The sequence below is a fragment of the Rana temporaria genome, chromosome 9, assembly GCF_905171775.1.
Source record: "Rana temporaria chromosome 9, aRanTem1.1, whole genome shotgun sequence".
In the NCBI taxonomy this organism is placed as follows: domain Eukaryota; kingdom Metazoa; phylum Chordata; class Amphibia; order Anura; family Ranidae; genus Rana; species Rana temporaria.
The window spans coordinates 129,148,392-129,168,108 of record NC_053497.1 but is presented as its reverse complement, the minus strand read 5'-3'; the positions used below and the strand labels follow the sequence as shown (position 1 = coordinate 129,168,108).

The following is a 19,717-nucleotide window of genomic DNA, read 5'->3' as shown; positions in this document are numbered from 1 at the left end:
CCCCAAGGGCTTTCACACTGGAACGGTGCGCTAGCAGGACTGTTCCAAAAGTCCTGCTAGCCGCATCTTTGGAGCGGTGGAGGAGCGGGGTGTTTACTGCTCCTCCACCACTGCTGCCCATTGACAGAGGCGCCTTGCTGGCGGTATTAACCCCTTTTCGTCCGCTAGCGGGCAAATACCGCCGCAATTCTGGCGGTAAAGCGCCGCTAAAAATAGCGGCGCTTTGCCGCCACAGTACCTCCCGCCCTAGTGTGAAAGGGACCCAAGAGACATTGTGTATTCCTTCATGAAACTGTAAAATTCAGTCCATCCCAAAGCAACAAATACAAAAATATTCATCTAGAAGTCTTTAAATGCATTGAACAACGTAATCTACACGCTCACCAGGGCAGTTTTGACATTTTTCATATACACGTTAATCAGCATTTTGTGCTAAAACATTACGGAGAATCCACAAGCATTATATATTTTATGAAAGCAGAGGCCCTGGAGAAAAAAATGATTATTGTTGCAATTTTTGTGTTGTACAATAGACACAAAAATGTTCTATGATAGCCTATTATCAAACTCGAATTTTCAGGGAAAAAACAACACCCTTAAATGAATGTTAGTGCACACAAACACAATAGAATATCTATTTACTCGCAACATCAACTTCTATATTTTACCAGCAAATGTATACCAAACAGGTCAAGATTTAAAATTGTGCCTAAAAATGGTTCATGGGCAAATCTTTAACTCTCAACTGATAACCTGTAAGGCCCCTTTCACAATGGCTGTCCAATCAGGTCTGTCTGTAAGGCCCCTTTCACAATGGCTATCCAATCAGGTCTGTCTTTAGGCGACTTAACTGTTCGGTGGCTGTCCACTGTAACAAAGCCCCGCCTCCTCCTCAATAGACAAAACACGGATTCAGCTTCCCAGCATTGTATCAGTGTTTAGTGTTCTGCCTATCATGTACGAGGAGGAGGCGGGGCTTTGTTACAGTGAACAGCCGCCAAACAGTTAAGACTGCATGACACAGCGGGAGACCCTGCGGCTGACTCAATCGCTTGCAACCTTCTACAATGCTATATAATCAGATCAGAGGTGCTGTACTTACTTGTCAGAGGCGGATTAGCAGATCAGTGCAGGCACCAGCTCTAACACTGCGACACTGCGGAGGCTTTTACAGGTATTTCCCTGGTCTTGTATCTGATTATTGTCACTGTGAGAAATATCCTATGACTTCAAAAAGGATAATTAATGCATATATGGGCACAGTGAGGCTGCACATCATTTTTGAAATTTATCAGTAGCTGCTGCATTTCCCACCCTAGGCTTATACTCGAGTCAATACGTTTTACCATTTTTTTTTGTGGTTATATTAGGTGCCTCGGCATATATATATATATATATCAGGGTTTGACAAATTTGCTTGGAATCTAGGAGCCAGCTAAAAAAGTTAGGAGCCAGAAAACGTACCCCGTCCCGACGAGCTTGCGCGCAGAAGCGAACACATACGTGAGTAGCGCCCGCATATGTAAACTGTATTCAAACCACACATGTGAGGTATCGCCGTGATTGGTAGAGCGAGAGCAATAATTCTAGCACTAGACCTCCTCTGTAACTCAAAACATGCAAACTGTAGATTTTTTTTTTTTTAAACGTCGCCTATGAAGATTTTAAAGGGTAAAAGTCTGTCGGCATTCCACGAGTGGACGCAATTTTGAAGCGTGACATGTTGGGTATCAATTTACTCGGCGTAACATTATCTTTCATAATATTAAAAAAAATGGGGATAACTTTACTGTTGTCTTTTATTTTTTAATTAAAAAAAGTGTAATTTGTTCCCAAAAAAGTGCGCTTGTAAGACCGCTGCGCAAATACGGCGTGACAGAAAGTATTGCAACGATCGCCATTTTATTCTCTAGGGTGTTAGGATAAAAAATATATATAATGTTTGGGGGTTCTAATTGGAGGGAAGAAGGCAGTGAAAATAGTGAAAAATTACATTAGAATTGTTTAACTTGTAATGCTTAACTTGTAATACCAACGGCCACCACCAGATGGCGCCAGCTCCTAAAAAAAAACCCACCTTCCAAGCCAAGGACACTATTTCTAGTCGCCATGGCGTCCTGGCGCCCGGGATTTGTCGAGCCCTGATATATATATATATTTCATTCACATCAGTCCCTGCCCTCAAGGAGCTTACAATCTAATTTCATATACCGGTACGTATGCTGGATAGCGAGTGGTTTAGCTCTATGGTCACCATTTACAAAAGTGTTAATTCTCGGTTTTCTTCATTATATTTATATATTGTGCAGCTAAAATGTCTACATTTTTGTCATCATTTCTCTATTCACATAAAATCCTCACCCAACAAAGAAAGAAATGTTAGTGGGGATAATACACTTCTTATCTTCTCATGCTTTGTCTCCCAGGGTAAAGATGCAACAGATTTAACCCTTTCCCACCTCTTAAATATATGCAGCCCGTTTCTGTTTAACGAGATTTCTTGTGTCACTGGTAAATTTCTCCAACAAGGCATAGACTGAAAAAAAAAATCCACAGATTCTCTCATCCTTTTAAGGTCTAATAAATTTCATGCTGTTACTACATCCTACATAAGAGATCTTGGTAGGGATCTGTATAATCCCATTATACAACATCTATAAAATATTACATTACAACCCCCCTCAATCCTTCACATACAGAAACCAATACTTTGCCCGCAAAGGATCCAAGTCCACACCACAACTCAAGAAAACATTCAAGGTCACCCTCAATGTCCACAGACTGACGAGTCTCTGCCTCATTTCACCTTCAATTAGTCTTTTTCTCCCAGAGCGTTAAATCCATATCCAACTATATGTCCTTCTTAACTGTACGCCAGTGGAAGCTTTCAGTCCATATTTAGTCCTGGCACTCTTCTCCTGAGCATCGACACTCTGTGGGGTAAGAACAGTCATCTATATAGATGTAATAAAGCCGTATAATGTCCTATGAGCGCAATCTTCCAGGTTCCTTTGCTCATCAGCTCCCTCTGGTGGTGAAGGCTGTGCTAGCATGCCAGCTGCCCCTGGTGGGCAATTCTGTTTGCTCACCATCTCCATCTGGTGGCTAATTAAAGCAATGCTTAATTTGACTACCCCTAACCAAAATGCTAAAGTCAGAAAATAAAACAAAAAGGGAAAACTATTTTTATCATAGTTTCTTAGCAATCAAAAATGACAAACAAAACCAATGCAGTCTTCTCAGAAAGTAGCAATGTAAATCCAACTGTGATTGGGTGCTTTTTAGCACCCAATTGCATTATACATTCACTAATACATCAGGTTGGCTTGCAGTTACAGTTACACGCCTTAAGGCGATTTAGTTGCATTTGTAGCGCTATATAAGTTATTCACTCTCACAGTTATTTATTTATTTTTGGTTATCTTTTATGAAAAGTTACTGAAATACGGAGGCATTTATTGATGAATGTCCAATGAATATGCTGATTGCTTTTCTGCCAAACTGATCCAATGGCTTCAATCATTTCTGTCACTGATCTGGAACAAACATGAAGCTCAGGACTTCTGACTTGACCGACTTTCCCCATCAGTGACTCTAGAACAGTGATAGTGAACCTTGGCACCCTAGATGTTTTGGAACTACATTTCCCATGATGCTCATGCACTCTGCAGTGTAGTTGAGCATCATGGGAAATGTAGTTCCAAAACATCTGGGGTGCCAAGGTTCACCATCACTGCTCTAGAGGTATTAAAGGCAGAGGAGAAGTAGAACACACAGGCAACCAGCATTTTCAGGTGGTCAGAGATCAGCTTGCATAATTCTTGCAATACAGAATCCTAAATGGTACTTGGTGGGCAATGATATATAATAAAGACTGAATAGTTCCAGAATGGCCTGACCCCTGTGAGTGCCTTGACAGGCAGACAAGGACTATGCTCTAAAAATATAGATGAAGTACATTGTGTGTGAAAGTAGTCAAATTCTGCCATCACATGAATCCACTTCAGCTCAGCAGCACCCTCAGCCGACCCAGTCCAGTCCTGCCGTAGGAGGAATGATGAGGCTGCCATTGATGAGTTTTCCTTCTGAAAGTGCTTGTTGCCTGGCCTAAGAAAGTCTGCAGATTAGGGATTGTAGGAGAGACATTTAAATTCCTCATCTGTGAACGTTCTAGTAGATAAACATGGCTGCTAGGCACCTAGTATTTTCAGAAGAAGAAGATAAAGGCAGCCCCTGTATTCCTCTCATGACAGGTTTACTTTCAGATGTCTGGAGATTCTTTCAGCCGGCAGGACACAGCCAGTGTGCCAAGACTCCGGTGCGGTCGTAAGACCGCTGCTGCTTGCACACATTGCTTTATCTAGGTGGCTAGAGAGGGGGCAGTAAGGCCTTGTTTATTGAAGTGTCCGACAAGTAGTGTGAGGGAGAAGAGATCTATACACCCTTCTTCACAGCACACATTGGCAGAGGTAGGCAAGACAGACAGTTCTCATTGCAGACACTTTTGATAGAGGGAGGGGGGGCTTAGCATAGTGACTAAAATTTAAAAATGTACAGATTCCTCTATGTACTAACCTGGAGTAGGGTCCAATTCACCAGATTCATTTCTCCCCTAAAAAATACCCATTAAAGCAGAACTAAACTTGCCTACTTCAACAGTCTGGATCCCATGCTGGCAAGCATCTTTTCCCTGTGTGCCGGTGTTTCGTCAGATTTGGTGACCCATCATAATTGGTAAAGGAAGCGACGTTCCATTGCCGCCATCTTGCTACACCCTGCACTCTTCCATTGGAAGTATACTCTGAGAAGGGGTAAAGCGGACATCTTGTTACACCGACCAGAGTTTTCCATTTTACACTTATATTTAACAGTAAAGTGAGTTTATATAGTGAAACCTATTACTTAGAAGTCCGTCTGACTGTTATGATGTTGAATTTTAAAAGCAGCGGCAAGCCTGCTCATCTCATAGGTTTGCTAATCTGACAGAAGTTCGCTGCTTTTAAAATTCAATATCTAACCAGTCAGACGGACTTCTAAGTCCTATATTTCACTATATAAACTCTCTTTCCTGTTAAAAATAAGTGTAAAATGGAAAAACTCCGGTGGGTGTAACAAGATGTCCGCGTTTCCCCTTCTCAGGGTATCCTTACTATTGAGGAATGCGGGGTGTAGAAAGATGGCGGCGACGGGAATGTCCCTTCCGTTACCAATTCTGATGGGTCGCCATATCTGACAAAACACTGGTCTTCAGGCATCTCCACGGACCGGCATTGGATGACTAACTCCTACGCATGCACAGAAGGCAGTCATCCCAGCACACAGGGATCATGCCGACAATGTAAACTGAACTGCACAGCTCAGTTTATATGCCACAAAAGACTGCAAGCTGCCATGTTGGTCACCGCATGTCTTTTCTGCGATAAGCTGCCTGCTCGAATTTTTTTGTTCAATGCCTTCAGTTCGGCTTTAAGACTATGAAACATCCAGCAGGCCTTTCCTTAGGGCAGTGTTTCTCAACGCCAGTCCTCAAGGCGCCCCAACAGGTTATGTTTTCAGGCTTGCCATTATTTCGTATAGGTGATTTGATCAGTTTCACTGCCACAGCCGTTTCATCTGAGGGAAATCCTGAAAACATGACCTGTTGGGGCACCTTGAGGACTGGAGTTGAGAAACACTGCCATAAGGAACTATTATGACTATGTTTAAAGGGCAGCTGCACTTCTTAACTAAAAGGCACCCAGCTCAAACTTAGAAGTATAAATACAGACTGCCGACGAGGACCTGCGTCTTCTCACCACCCGGTCTTACACCTTCCTGGGGAAGGCAGGCATGAGCTGAGGCTAGAACATTCTGTTTTTTCTTTCTAGCAGCAGTATATCCTCAGACTCTGTACCTGTCCATATCAACATGGAAAGTGGGCTCCTCAGTAGTCACCTTCTGGTTTAAAACAAATTTATACAGTTTATTTCCTACCAGCAATGTCAGAGCCCTTGAAACAACCTCCACATATTCCTTTAGGCTACTTTCACACTGGGGCAGGACTGCATTAGCGCTAAAGCTTTTTAGCAGCGATTTGCGGACGCTTGCAGGGCGCTTTTAACCCCCCTCTCACTGGGAGGCTTGAGAGGCGCTAAATTTAGAGCCAAAATGCCTGAAAACTGCCTTCAGTGTGAAAGGGGACTTGCTGTTCTCCGGAGTTATGAAAGAAACGTTATAAAGTTGCCAATCGGATCAGAAGATATCCACTGAGCATTTTCTAGGAGACAAGTACATTAATATAAAAACATTATTTGGACAAGGACAAAGTATAATATGAGTTAGTGATAAGAGAAATGGCCATTTATTTAAAAATTTCCAATGTCATTTGCGTAAGGCGTGGATTTCTCTATTGACCAGAATCACATGGGTGCTTCTGTTTTCCATGTTTAATGTATATTATCAGAGCATTATTGTCTCACAGGACAAGCCTCAGGGGTGCATTTGCAGTCTGTATTTATTGAAGGAAGCTGAGAGATCCTTCAGTATTTTAAGCTCTCATCCGCTAAAGAAATTCTCCAGTTAGAACTTTCAGGTATATTATATATACATATACACACAGAGCAGAGGCACCCTCTGCCTCTACATGAATTTTACCCTCTCCCAATAAAGCTTGTCCACCTTCCATCCATTCTCAGTGAACCAAAGTTTTCCAAGAACTTTAGTGCCTACCAATCAGCCCTGAGAGAGCCTGCCATCATAAGGTCCAGGACTGGCCTGCAGCACAGTTTGACTGGTTACCAACCACTAAACTGGCAGTGCTAGTACTGAGAAACTTGGGGGTGAGCCACATATCCACCAATCAAATTGAGAAGCATGTGAAACTCCGCCAGCACACAAATGGCACTGTATCAGGCAGGCACATGAACATTCATAGGGCTGGTCGTTAGGCAAGGGATTTCCTGAACCTCAACCTCCCAATGATCTTCCACAGATGAAAGCCATGGTGTGGTCTACAGATCTGTGGTAAGCTATATGTGGAGGGGTTACTAGTAGCAGCACTACTATTCATGTAGCGGCAATGCAAGAAGGTTCTAATTGGAGAATATAAAAATGCCCAAATATAGACAGATATATAGACAGATCAGACTGCCCAAGACATCTCCTCGGCAGTGGACACTCTGATGTGCAACGCATTTGGCCATCCACAGAACCAAAGACCAGTATATATGGTACACACTGTTCACAAGCTATGAGCAGTGATTGCATACAGGATCAGAGTGGGCCACATCAATACAGCGCTGGAGCCATCATATATTCTCTCATGGTCTCGTTCATATGAAAGTTTTCTGTGAAAGATGTTGCCCAAACAAAGGCAGAGGCGGTCTGGAAGATTAAACTGCTGCTGTTCATGGGAGCATACAAGGTGACTGAACCTTTTCCAATTTAACCACCCACTGAGATGAATGGGCCATGCAGAGAATTATCTAGGTGCCAATAACAAGCAATTATGACCATCATAACTACTTATTATGCACCAGTTTTCCAACTGCCCATCCCATGTGTGCCACTCCTGCCATTGGCTAAATTGCAAGCAATAATTTGGAGATAGAAGATATATCCTAATCTTTCTTTGGGAAACCTCTTCCTATCTATGGGTACACTAAGCCATCTTCAAATGTTTGTAAAACCCAGAGGAGCACTTTTTCAGTGACTCCATTTATTCCCCGGTACATAATATCTGAGTTCATACTGACAGTGAGAGCCACCCCACTTTGGCTCAAAGTCATGGACATGGCAGCACACCAACTAAAAGTGCACCAGTGTCTTAGATTCTTCATGGCAGCAACATAGGGAGAGAACCTACACCTCCACTGGCAACAATAACCGTGGCCTCTACTGTCAACGCTTGCTTGGCAACTTGGACATGACTTTTACTGAGTGTTCAAGTTAAGACACTACTACTGTAAAATAATGGAACTTGGTCCCAAAAAAATAAAACAATTAAAAGGGGGGCAGGGACCTTCTATATGTTGACACTTAAAGTTTGACATGGGAAACGTAATTAAGGAGGTAGTTCCCAAAGGAAACCATAGGCTGTAGTTCAAAGCTATGTCTGTACATCAAGGGACAACCTCTGTGCCACAAATCCACTGTGCAGCAATTTGAACCAATCACTGATGCAAGTCACACTCACATGACACAGTGGACTCCTCACCTAGTCATACAATTTTTTTTAAGGATGTCCCACCTTTCCGTCTTTAGTATGTCCATCCCATTGTTGTACTTAATATCATGTTTTTAGCAAAATGATAGAAAGCAAAGTTTTCCTTAAATACTACAAGGTCATATTTTTACAAAAAACACCCCATTTTCAAACTCCTAACCAATGGGCAGCCATTTTGAATCATGTGTCTGCATCAAACTCACACTTTCCATGGAAAGTAGAATGTTTTCCATCAACACGATTTAATCTTTTCCCCAGAAAATAGACATAAAACACCAACTCTTTATAAAAAAGACATCCATTGTGGACATCTCATACATTGAGTAGAGCTCGTGCCCTGTCATCAATGGCAAACCTCAAACCAAATTCAAAGCTTGGTCCTCTGCATCCACAGGAAGAAAAACAGGGCTATTCATGGGATGATCTATGATTGGTTAGAAGTGGGTACAACAAAAGATAACTGAAAGGCTACTGGCATGTCAAAGTGGAAACTGATTTATCACGTTTCATCTGAAGGATATTCTTCTTGAGAGAAGTCAACAAGTGCTAAACTTCAAATACCAGATGTACAGGTTAGTTTAAGGGATTTGACTTGGTAGAGGGACCATTCATGGATGAACTTACATTAAGGATGTGGGTCGCCTTCACGGTCCCACACTGATGTCTAATGAGGAAACAGGTCAGCTGAAGAGCCTTGCATGCTGTATAGAGAAAAACATTGACAACGCTGTCCAACTGCCTGTTATCCAAGGATGAAGGATGCTGGGACACAACTACACTTACTAACTTGGGCAATTTTTGCTGAATAATAAGTGACAAAAGTGCTGTAGTGCATAGCAACCCATTAGAATTCATCACCAAAGAGTCCAGTCTTGTGAACTCCGATTGATTGCAAAGGGCCTTAAACATCGTCACATTTGAAACTTATGAACAAGCAAAAATCTAAATAATCAGTGACAACAAAGGAAACAGCTGCCCTATAAAAATAAAGTTTTACAATCCACTTTCTCCACGAAAGGTCTAATCAATGGAAAAACCTTCTCTCCACAAATTTCCAACCTTGGAAATTAAAAAATAAATTACAAAAAAAGTGAGAGAAAAAGCAGCATTCCTGAGGATGCAAAAGAGCAGCAGTTTAACCAAACCATGTTAAAGACATGGAAAAAGACGAAACCACAAAGTTTGTATAATTCCACCAGGAGAAGACAGGTAACCCCATATCTAAAAAGTGTCTGAAAGGAACACGTCTAGCTGACCACCAAGTACCAAATAGATTACAAGCTAATGCAAAAGCAAAATGATAAAAGCAAATATTTGATTGGTATAATCAAAGAGGCTCCTATAATGTCACGCCTTTCCTCGATTTACATCTGGTCATCTATGACATATTGGCATGCTCCATTTTCTTTTCAATAAGTGCAAGACATGTACAGACATTGCACCCCTTTATATTTTCTTCCACAGCAAGGGTGCTTTTTGTATCACAGGTAGACCTTCAAATAGTTGAGGTCCATTAGCAAATATTTAATATGCGTTTTCGTGGGTATAAGAAGTCTCCAACAGAAAAGCTTGTCAACATGCAGGCCTAATACAAAAATCACCCAAAAGGTGCTGAAGGCAAAACAAAGCCAACTTTATATCTTTCATCCTTATCGGACCTAACCTCCTCCGACGAGCCAGGCTCATCAAATGGCAGGTTGTTTTGGGAAGGTATCCATGATATTAAAGCCCAGAGAGATCCACAATGGCCTTAATGAATATTGTATCCTCCCGAATGTATGAATTCTTGCCTTCCAGTTTAGCAAGGGGACAGAAGAGAGGACATCCACTGGCGATGTTCATTTCACTTACGGGACGCTGAAAGGAAGAGGAGGTTATGTCTGGTCTGAAGGCATCAATGATGTGTTCCCGATTGTTCTGGTCCAGCAACATCAAAGTCACCTGCAAAGAAGAATAAGGCCACATATAAACCTAGAAGACAAAAGAAACCTTAAACTCTACTAACCAGTTATTTAAGTCTGAATGAACAGCAGGCTGTGTTATATCTCAAGAGTTAAAAGGAAACCTGAGCCAAGATCATGCACACTAAAGTATTTACATGCCATAAAGGCACTTTAAAACAAGCCCTCATCAGCGACAATTTTGATTATATATATATATATATATATATATATACATATATATACATATATATATATATATATACATATATATATATACATATATATATATATACATATATATATATACACATATATATATATACACATATATATATATACATATATATATATATACATATATATATATATATATATATATATATATATATATATATATATATATATATATATATATATATACATATATATATATATACATATATACACACACACATATACTTTTTGCTATAATAAAATCCCCAATTAAAAAAAATAAAAATAAAGGGTGTTTTTTTTCCTCAGTTTAGGCCGATACGTATTTGTCTACATATTTTTGGTAATAAAAATCGCAATAAGTGTATATTGGTTTGCGCAAAAGTTACAGCGTCGACAAAATTGGGGAAAGATTTATGTCATTTTTATTATTATTATTTTTTTTACTAGTAATGGTGGTGATCAGGACTGCAACATTATGGCGGACAGATCGGACACTTTTGGGACCATTGGCATTTATACAGCGATCAGTGCTATAAAAATGCACAGATTACTGTGTATTGTCAGAGAAGGGGGCGACCAAGGGGTCAACTGTTAGCTAGGGTGTGATTCTAACTGTGGGGGGGGGATGTAACTGCCTGGGTGAGGAGAGCGACGGTTGTTCATAGTATGAACAGGTCGCTCACCTCACCCCTGACAGCACAAAGATCTGTCTGTTTACATTACCAGATCTATGTTCTGTCTTGAGCGATCGCGACTGCCGTGCACGCACATAGTCTCCGGCGTCGCACCGCAGGCGCGTGCCTCCTACTGGTCAAAAGGTGAACCGATGTACAGCTACGACGGTTCGCCCAGGGGAGCCAACCTGCCCCAGTATAACTGTGGCAGCTGGTCAGGAAGGGGTTTAAGCTATTTTTTAACCAGTAAATTTTAAAGCAATTTTACTGGTTCTCAAAAGTATGTATGTAAATAGTTTAATGTCTATAGTCTGGACACAGAACTACTTTAAGCTACAAAATACATTAGGTAACTAGCATGTTTTTTTGTGTGTTTCAGATAAATTGGGAAAGGGTTAGGCAGGCCATAGACCACAGGTTGCAGGAAAAAACCAATCATGATTCCTCCATCAACACAGACAGTGTTGACAGGAAAATCCCTCCTGCCAAGACATTGCCAGGCAGCAAAAACTCATACGTTTTAGCTAGAAATCCATATTAACACTTTTAAACTAGGTGTTGGGGGTGAGGGTTTGGAGGTAGCAATAACCAAAAGTGAGCATAGGATAGAGGGGATTAGTGGCGACACTAGTGGTATTATATGCGTAACATCTAATCCCGGAGTTAAGGAGTTACCAAATAAAAAATGAAGCCAGAGAAATCATAAGGAGATAAAAATATGTACCAATACAAAACTCAGGGAAATGTTCCCAAATGCCAGGAGCCTAGTCAATAAAAATGGAGGAACTGGAGCTACTACTACATGAGGAGGATGTGGACTTCATGGGGATATCACAAACTTGGTTGGATAGCTCACATGACTGGCAAACATCCAGGGGTATTCTTTATATCGGAGGGGCAGGGAGGGTAGGAGAAGGGGTGGGGTGTGTCTACATATCAGGAATGTTTTAAATAAGAACTATGGTAAAAAAAAAAAAAACAGTATGTGATATAAAGCTGTAACCCGTTAAACATGTCACTAGTTGTTTTTAAAATAACAGTAAGGATGTTCACATACTTACCTTTTCCCCCTGCAGCTGAAAGCTCTCATGTTCATTTCCTGTAATCAGGAAAAAACTGTGCTTTCTGTTCTATAAATGCCTCTGTTGTCCCCTTTTGTGTGGTGCCTCTCTATATAGACTACAATATGTCATACTGGCATCATTGGGGGAGTTGCCCTTTTATCTCAGGCATCACAGAAGTCCCAGCAAGGTGGCTCCTACTCCCCTTGACGATCATGATGCCCTGCCCACTCCTGCCTATGTTCCGCCTGTTCTAGTCTGCTTGGCTTCTAGCTTCTACATGTAACAGGAGACGACAGCCATGAGAAGATCACACAGTGTGCGAGTGTGAGCAGATTTAGCGGCAGGCAATACATTTCAATATTAGTATTAACCACTTCAATACCGCACGCCGTCCTTGACTGTGTGGGGATTATCTGAATGATGCCATGTTGGGTATCTATTTACTCGGCGTAACATCTTTCACATTATACAAAACAATTGGGTTAACTTTACCGTTTTGTTTTTTAATTCATTAAACATTTCCCCCCCCCCCCCCAAAAAAAGGCATTTAAAAAATTATTGTGCAAATACCGTGCGAGATAAAAAGTTGTAATGATTGCCATTTTATTCCCTAGGGTGTCTGTATATGTTTTTTTTAGCAATGTTTAGGGGTTCTGAGTAATTTTCCAATATAAAAATTATGATTTTTACATGTAGGAGAGAAGTGCCAGAAAAGGCCCCGGTATTGAAATGGTTAAATAATTATATTAGATATTATTAAAAACAATTAAAAAGCACTGTAAACACTTTTATACAATTAAAAAAAAAACACAATTACATAACATAAAACAGAAGGGTTAGTAACTAGTCTAACTTTCACTGAGAGCAATTCTGCAGCTGCACTGGCAGTCACATACCTTGGATTGTGCCGACTCACCCAGCTGTTGATTGACAGATGGGCGTGTGGTATGTAAAATAGACTGGGCGTGATACAAGGCATAAGGACTCATGGGAAATGTAGTTCCCCGTGGTAGATGCAGAAGCTAGCTCAGGGAAAGGAAAAGACATTCGCTCCCATCATCACTAGCACTATCAAGCAAAGGAGGAATAAATAGGGGGATTAGAGACCACAATTGCATCTAAATGGTAGGAAAATGATAAACTCGTTTGTTATATTTATTACCATGTGTAACTTTTAGGTGTTTATATAAGGGTTTTACAATGAGCATGCTGCCTTTAGTTGTACTTTAACCACTTTAATACAGGGCATTTTCACCCCCTTCTTGCCCAGGCCAATTTTTAGTTTTCAGCGCTGTCGCACTTTGAATGACAATTGCGCCGTCATGCAACACTTTACCCAAATGAAGATCAAATAGAGCTTTCTTTTGGTGGTATTTGATCACCTCTGCAGGTTTTATTTTGTGCGTGATAAACATAGAATAGTGACAAGTTTTTTAAAAAAACACAATATTTTTGACTTTTTGCTATAATAAATATCCCAATAAAAAAAAAAAAGATTCTCAATCGTTCATTGACAAACACAGCCTTCTTAATTCAGAACCATTGGGTTATATCGCCTTCATAGGAGTAGGACTAGGCAGAACAACAAAAAACACAACACCTGGCTATGCCCATGGGCTGTCCTTAGTCAGTATATAACCCCCTCCCTGCTCTAGGTACTCAATTGTTTTCTGCCTAGTCAGGAATAAGGACCTAGTTCCCTGCTGGGATCTCTAGTCCTGGGAATTTTTGTTAGTTATTTTCTTCTTTCCTGGATTTTTTTTTTTCCGGTGAGATCTACAATCAACTGCCGGGCTGAGCGGCGGACTGGACACCTGATCCAGGGGTCACCCCAGTCTGGCCAGCGAGCGCATGCAGACCGCAGCTACGCGCTAGGTCGGCCGCGATGTTGCCCCACTGGACCCAGGGGCTGGCCCTGCGAGTTAAACAATGAATAATATTCATAAAAGTGAAAAAAACATCAAGAAGTGGAAGAAATATAAATAATAAAATTCCAATCCATGCATAAAAGTGAAAAAAAAAAATAAAAATTTCAATCCATAAATGACTGCAGTGAAAAATGTCCCATATAATTCACCAAGGAATTAAAAAAAAAAAAAAAAATATATCAAGAAATGTAAAAAAATATATTATATATATATATATATATATATATATATATATATATATATATATATATATATATATATATATATATATATATATATATATATATATAAAGAAACGTGTCCAGTGCAATAATAACGTGAAGATGAAAAACAATCCAATCCAATAGTCAAGAACGCAATATCAAGCAAAGAATGAATGAATATAAAGTGCATCTGTGCTTCACTTCTATTAAGATTCCATGATGAGTGATTCAGTGCACTCCAAACCTTTCCACAGTGCAGTAGTGAAGATGGAAATAGTTAATACAAGCCCCCTTACCTTGAAGCGGCTTGTATGTAAGCCTTATAACATGTAAATGAAGGATTTCCCACAGCCAGCCTGCCGGCTTGTATTAACTATTTCCATCTTCACTACTGCACTGTGGAAAGGTTTGGAGTCTGTCATTTTGGAAGCACGTTTTTTATTTTGCACTGAAGCACTCATCATGGAATCTTAATAGAAGTGAAGCACAGATGCACTTTATATTCATTCATTCTTTGCTTGATATTGCGTTCTTGACTATTGGATTGGATTGTGTTTCATCTTCACGTTATTATTGCACTGGACACGTTTCTATAATTTTTTTATTCCTTGGTGAATTATATGGGACATTTTTCACTGCAGTCATTTATGGATTGAATTTATTTTTATTTTTTTCACTTTTATGCATGGATTGGAATTTTATTATTTATATTTCTTCCACTTCTTGATGTTTTTTTCACTTTTATGGATATTATTCATTTATTGCACTATGCACTTTGGATTGGTTTGAGCTCATTTGCATATTTTCACTATATATGTTATATGTTTATGAAGATAGCTACTGCTTGTTAATTTTATCTGAACGATTCCAGATCACTCGCTATTAATATTGTGCGGGTCACTGGCACATTTGTCTTTTTTATCATCATTTATCCACTCTTATTACTCTCTACATTACTCAGTTAATGTTGGGTGGGTATATGATTTTATTCAGAGTGGAACACATTTTACACAGGAACCAGTGGAGCACATTTTCCTGACAACTTATTCACATTATGGAAATCGTTATTGATATTTAGTTTTAATTAGATCCTGTTGCAAGCGCCATGAAACACTTAGGTGACATTGAAAATACTTTATATTGCTTTACAATAAGGTTGTGGGTTGTTTCCCCAAATATGAGATCCTCATTCCACTGACCTTTTGGTTAAATGGCCATCTCAGAAGGGCATCGCTGGGTCCTTTCATGACCACGAAGAAGAGGGAGAGGTGTGTTCCACGTCCAGTTCCATCTCCATTCAGGTATATTCGTAGACACATTTTGTAACCATATTTACTGGTATAGAAAGCTGAAAAAAAAGAACACAAATATATTAGAAAAATGTCTTTTTCCTCGTCGCCATCAACTGCACGATCTTTTCCAGCAGAAGACCTGCAGCCATACCTCCATCTTCGCTGCTTGGGTCTTAATTGTTTATGTTGTTGTTTTTTCCAGAGACAGGGCAATTTCCAGCATTTAGCCTAGTAAACCTATAATTGGGAAACCCATCACTGGCTTAAATATATAGAGAGGGATTCACATTCTAGGCTGAACTTTCCAGCTGCTGTGCACACTGTGGTTCCTTAGTGGACAAGCATATCAAATGTACACCTGACATGTCTAAAGCCTCGTACACACGCATGGTTTTCTCGGCAAGAAACAGCAAGAAAACTGCTGGGAGAGCTTTCTTGACGAGTATACCGAGCGTGAGTACGAGGCTTTGGAGGTTTCTCGTCAAGAAAACTGCCCAGAATCTAGACGATAAAAATAGAGAACCTGCTCTCTATTTTCTCGTCATGATTCTCGGCAGTGTTTTCCTGCCGAGAAACCCGAGCGTGTGTATACTTACCTGTCTCCATGGAAACCCGTGCATGCTCGAAACGACTTTGACGCATGCGCGGTAGCTTCCAAGGCATAGGTAGGGTGAAGCAAGATGGCGGCGACGGCATCGAATGTGACGAGCGCACGCTCGTCGTAGTTGATGACGTCACCGCGTTCGTGCTATTCAAAAGAACGGCGGTTCTTTTGAATCGTACGTGTGTACGCTCGGCCGGCAAGAGATTCTTGCCAGGAAAAACATTTTTTTTCTGACGAGAATCCGGCCCGTGTGTACAGGGCTTAAGAGCTGCACAGTCCTGGATGCTCTCCCACATGTATATTGCCTACATTACAGCTAAGGTTTTTGGTTGTTTGGGTACAGATACCCATTCAGTTCTGAGTATCAATGGCAACATCTTCCTCTAACAACCAATCCCAGCACTGCTGATCTCAGATAAAGAATCAGACCCTATACAGCCATTATCCTACTCATGGAAATAAAATGAGCAGAAGGCTGGATAGTCTTCCCCATATGGACAGAGTTTAACTTTTCCCATGAAAATCACTTTACAAAATAAATGCATCTTAAAATGGATTATTCACAGATGCCCCCTCCCTTACCTTTGTTCGCAAGTTTTTGATTTTTTAATTTTATTTTAAGGTCAGTAATTGGTCTATTTTGCCCGGCTATGCATGACTGGGAGTGCAATGAAACGCGGGGAAATTTTTGAAGAACATCTGTGTGGTGCTGGGCAGACCTCACAGTGAAAACTTGAATTCCATTTGAGGTTAGTATGGTACATTGCAGACATGCTCAGAAGGTGGGAGAAGCTATGGATACTTTTGAGTACATCCAACACAGCTTATCACACACATTTTTCCTGAAGCAAACGAGATATTAATTTCATGGCTTTGTGATATACAAAAAGTACTTCAGACCTGTGCAGTCTCTAGCACAGTGCTTATTCGGGTTTTATAAGCATAAGGCATGATTTTTCTCTACTGTTAAAACTTTTGATAACACCAGATAACAAAATTATAATTTTTGCCTGAAAATAACCTGTAACTTAACCTATGACAAGCCGTTTTATAGAAAACTTCAGTTTTTGCAATTTGCAAAACCATTTGGCTATGCTACACACATGAAAGAAACATCCGAAAACATGGAACTGTTGAAGCACATCCAGTGCACCAAGTACAACTGGAATATCTGTGGAGATTCAAAAGTAGTGGATCTGAAGCTCGTATACAGCCATGGCCAAAAGTTTTGAGAATGACATATTAATTTTTAGGTCTTTTTGTCAGATATTATGGTATAATTACAAGCATTTCATAGGTGTCAAAGGCTTTTATTGACAATTACATTAGGTTTATGCAAAGAGTCAGTATTTTTTTATGATCTCTACAATTCACTCCTGGCATGCTGTCAATCAACTTCTGGGTCATATCCTGACTGATGCCAGCCCATTCTTGCATAATCAATGCTTGGATTTTTCATAGAATTTGTGGGGGGCTGGGGGATTTTTCACTCACCTCTTGAGGACAGACCACACATTCCCAATATGATTAAGGAGTTTCCTGGTCGTGGATCCAAAATGTCTATGTTTTGTTCCCCAAGCCACTTAGTTATCACTTTTGCCTTATAGCAAGGTGCCCCGTCATGCTGGAAAATGCATTGTTCATCACCAAACTGTTCTTGGATGGTTGGGAGAAGTTGCTCTCGGAGGACGTTTGTGTACCATTCGCTCACCTTTTTTTCCTCAGGACAAGGTTTTTTTTTTTCCAGATGCCCCAAACAATCGGAAAGGGGGTTTAAAGAAAATTATTTTACCCCAGTCTTCAACAGTCCAAACACTGTAGCCTTTGCAGAATATCAGTCTGTCCCTGATGTTTTTCCTGGCTTCTTTGCTGCCCCTTCTTGATACCAGGCCATTCTCCAAAAGTCTTCACCTTACTGTGTGTGCAGATGTACTCACACCTGCCTGCTGCCATTCCCAAGCAAGCTGTGCACTGGTGGTGCCCCAATCCTGCAGCTGAATCAACTGTAGGAGACGGTCCTGGCGCTTGCTGGACTTTCTTGGGTGCCCTGAAGCCTTAATCCCATAAAAAAACATTTCCACTGCATTTGTGAAGAAGTTCATTTTCATGCCAAAGAGGGACTTTGCAATTAATTGCAATTCATCTGATCACTCTTCATTACATTCTGGAGTATATGCAAATTGCCATCATAAAAACTGGGGCAGCAGATTTTGTGAAAATCTATATCATTCTCAAAACTTTTGGCCACGGCTGTATATCAAGTATTGTTACATATGCAAATGGCACAATCATGCAAGACAATTGCATCATAATAAATAAATGAGACCAAAAAATGTGGCACATGAACCACTTTCTCGGGAAAGACATTTTTGACTCTGCTTCACATAAAAAAAAAATCGGGCTGATGAAAAATTTTATGAAAGCGATGAAGAAGAAAGGTGAAGTTGTTCCCAAAAATAAGTGGTGCCAAGATTAAAGGGGTTGTAAAGGTAAAAAAAAATCCCCTAAAAAGCTTCCTTTACCTTAGTGCAGTCCTCCTTTACTTACCTCATCCTTCAATTTTGCTTTTAAATGTCCTTATTTCTTCTGAGAAATCCTCACTTCCTGTTCTTCTGTCTGTAACTCCACACAGTAATGTGAGGCTTTCTCCCTGGTGTGGAGTGTCGTGCTTGCCCCCTCCCTTGAGGGGGGAGGGGGTGAGCAGGAGGGTCAGAACGCCCACTAACACACAGCTCCTTTCTCTGTCTGCAACGTAGAGTGTCCTGACTGAACAGAATAACAGATATGAAAAAAGGGCCCTTGTATTGGAATCCTCTACAGAGGAAAGGTAGTTTCACATTTACCCCATAGAAGTGAACATTCCTTCAACAGGCTGATTTTCAGTTATCTATTACAGTCACGTGCCACCCACACATTTGTTAAGGTCAATGATCTCCGTCAGATACACAGTTTTGTGTCCTACATAATGCCACCAAGCTGTTAAAAGAGACTCACGAGGGGAGAACATGGCTGGGCAGCGGCCTAAAATAGCATCCTGGCGCTTCTTGGCAAACTCTGGAATTTTCCAGATAAATATGCCATCAAAGGTGGAAAGTTCTGCCTCCTGTAGCCTAGTCTCCAGTTCTACCAGCTGTAGGTCCTTCTGTCCCACCGTACGCTCCAGTTGTCTCACCTGTGAACACAAGAGATCAAAGAGGGAAAGTCATTCTGTTCATCTTGCTGTCTTTCCAACTATATCCCTATGGCTGCCAGTATCTCTTCCTTTCCCTTTAATGTGCAACTTCAGCAAGAATTTTCAGAACATCCCCTTTTGCAATTTTATATCCAATGAATTGTACAAACCAGAGCTCTTCCTTTTGTAAATGGATGAAGGTCTTACCATTACAGATGCAAATGTTTTAGGTTCTCTCCAGAAAAATAACTGGCCTCGCATTTCTCTCAGCTTTAGAGAAGGGGCGCCTGCGCAGTTTGAATAAGACAGAGCGACCACTACCAAGCTAAGCTAGAGGCAAGAGAGGACACCATGTACATACACCCAGTCTGACTGACTAGGGGACGCATTATTGTGATATTCAGCCTGTCCTGCAAAT

The 19,717-nt window shown here is 40.6% G+C and overlaps 1 protein-coding gene across 3 annotated transcripts in view; it reads right to left on the bottom strand.

Annotated features, from left to right (window-relative positions):
• Positions 1 to 6,853: 6,853 nt before the first annotated feature.
• TRAF2 (TNF receptor associated factor 2) overlaps positions 6,854 to 19,717 on the bottom strand; it is a 123,308-nt gene continuing 110,444 nt past the window's right edge. For 2 of the 3 annotated variants that reach the window (XM_040324487.1, XM_040324488.1), the window contains 3 exons: positions 19,122 to 19,299; positions 15,431 to 15,579; positions 6,854 to 10,174 (listed from right to left, as the gene is read on the bottom strand). In XM_040324487.1, coding sequence (XP_040180421.1) covers positions 9,926 to 10,174; positions 15,431 to 15,579; positions 19,122 to 19,299 — 576 coding nt within the window. In that variant the 3' untranslated portion in view covers positions 6,854 to 9,925. The remainder of the gene's footprint in view (positions 10,175 to 15,430; positions 15,580 to 19,121; positions 19,300 to 19,717) is intronic. The other variant, XM_040324489.1, reaches the window with a different exon arrangement.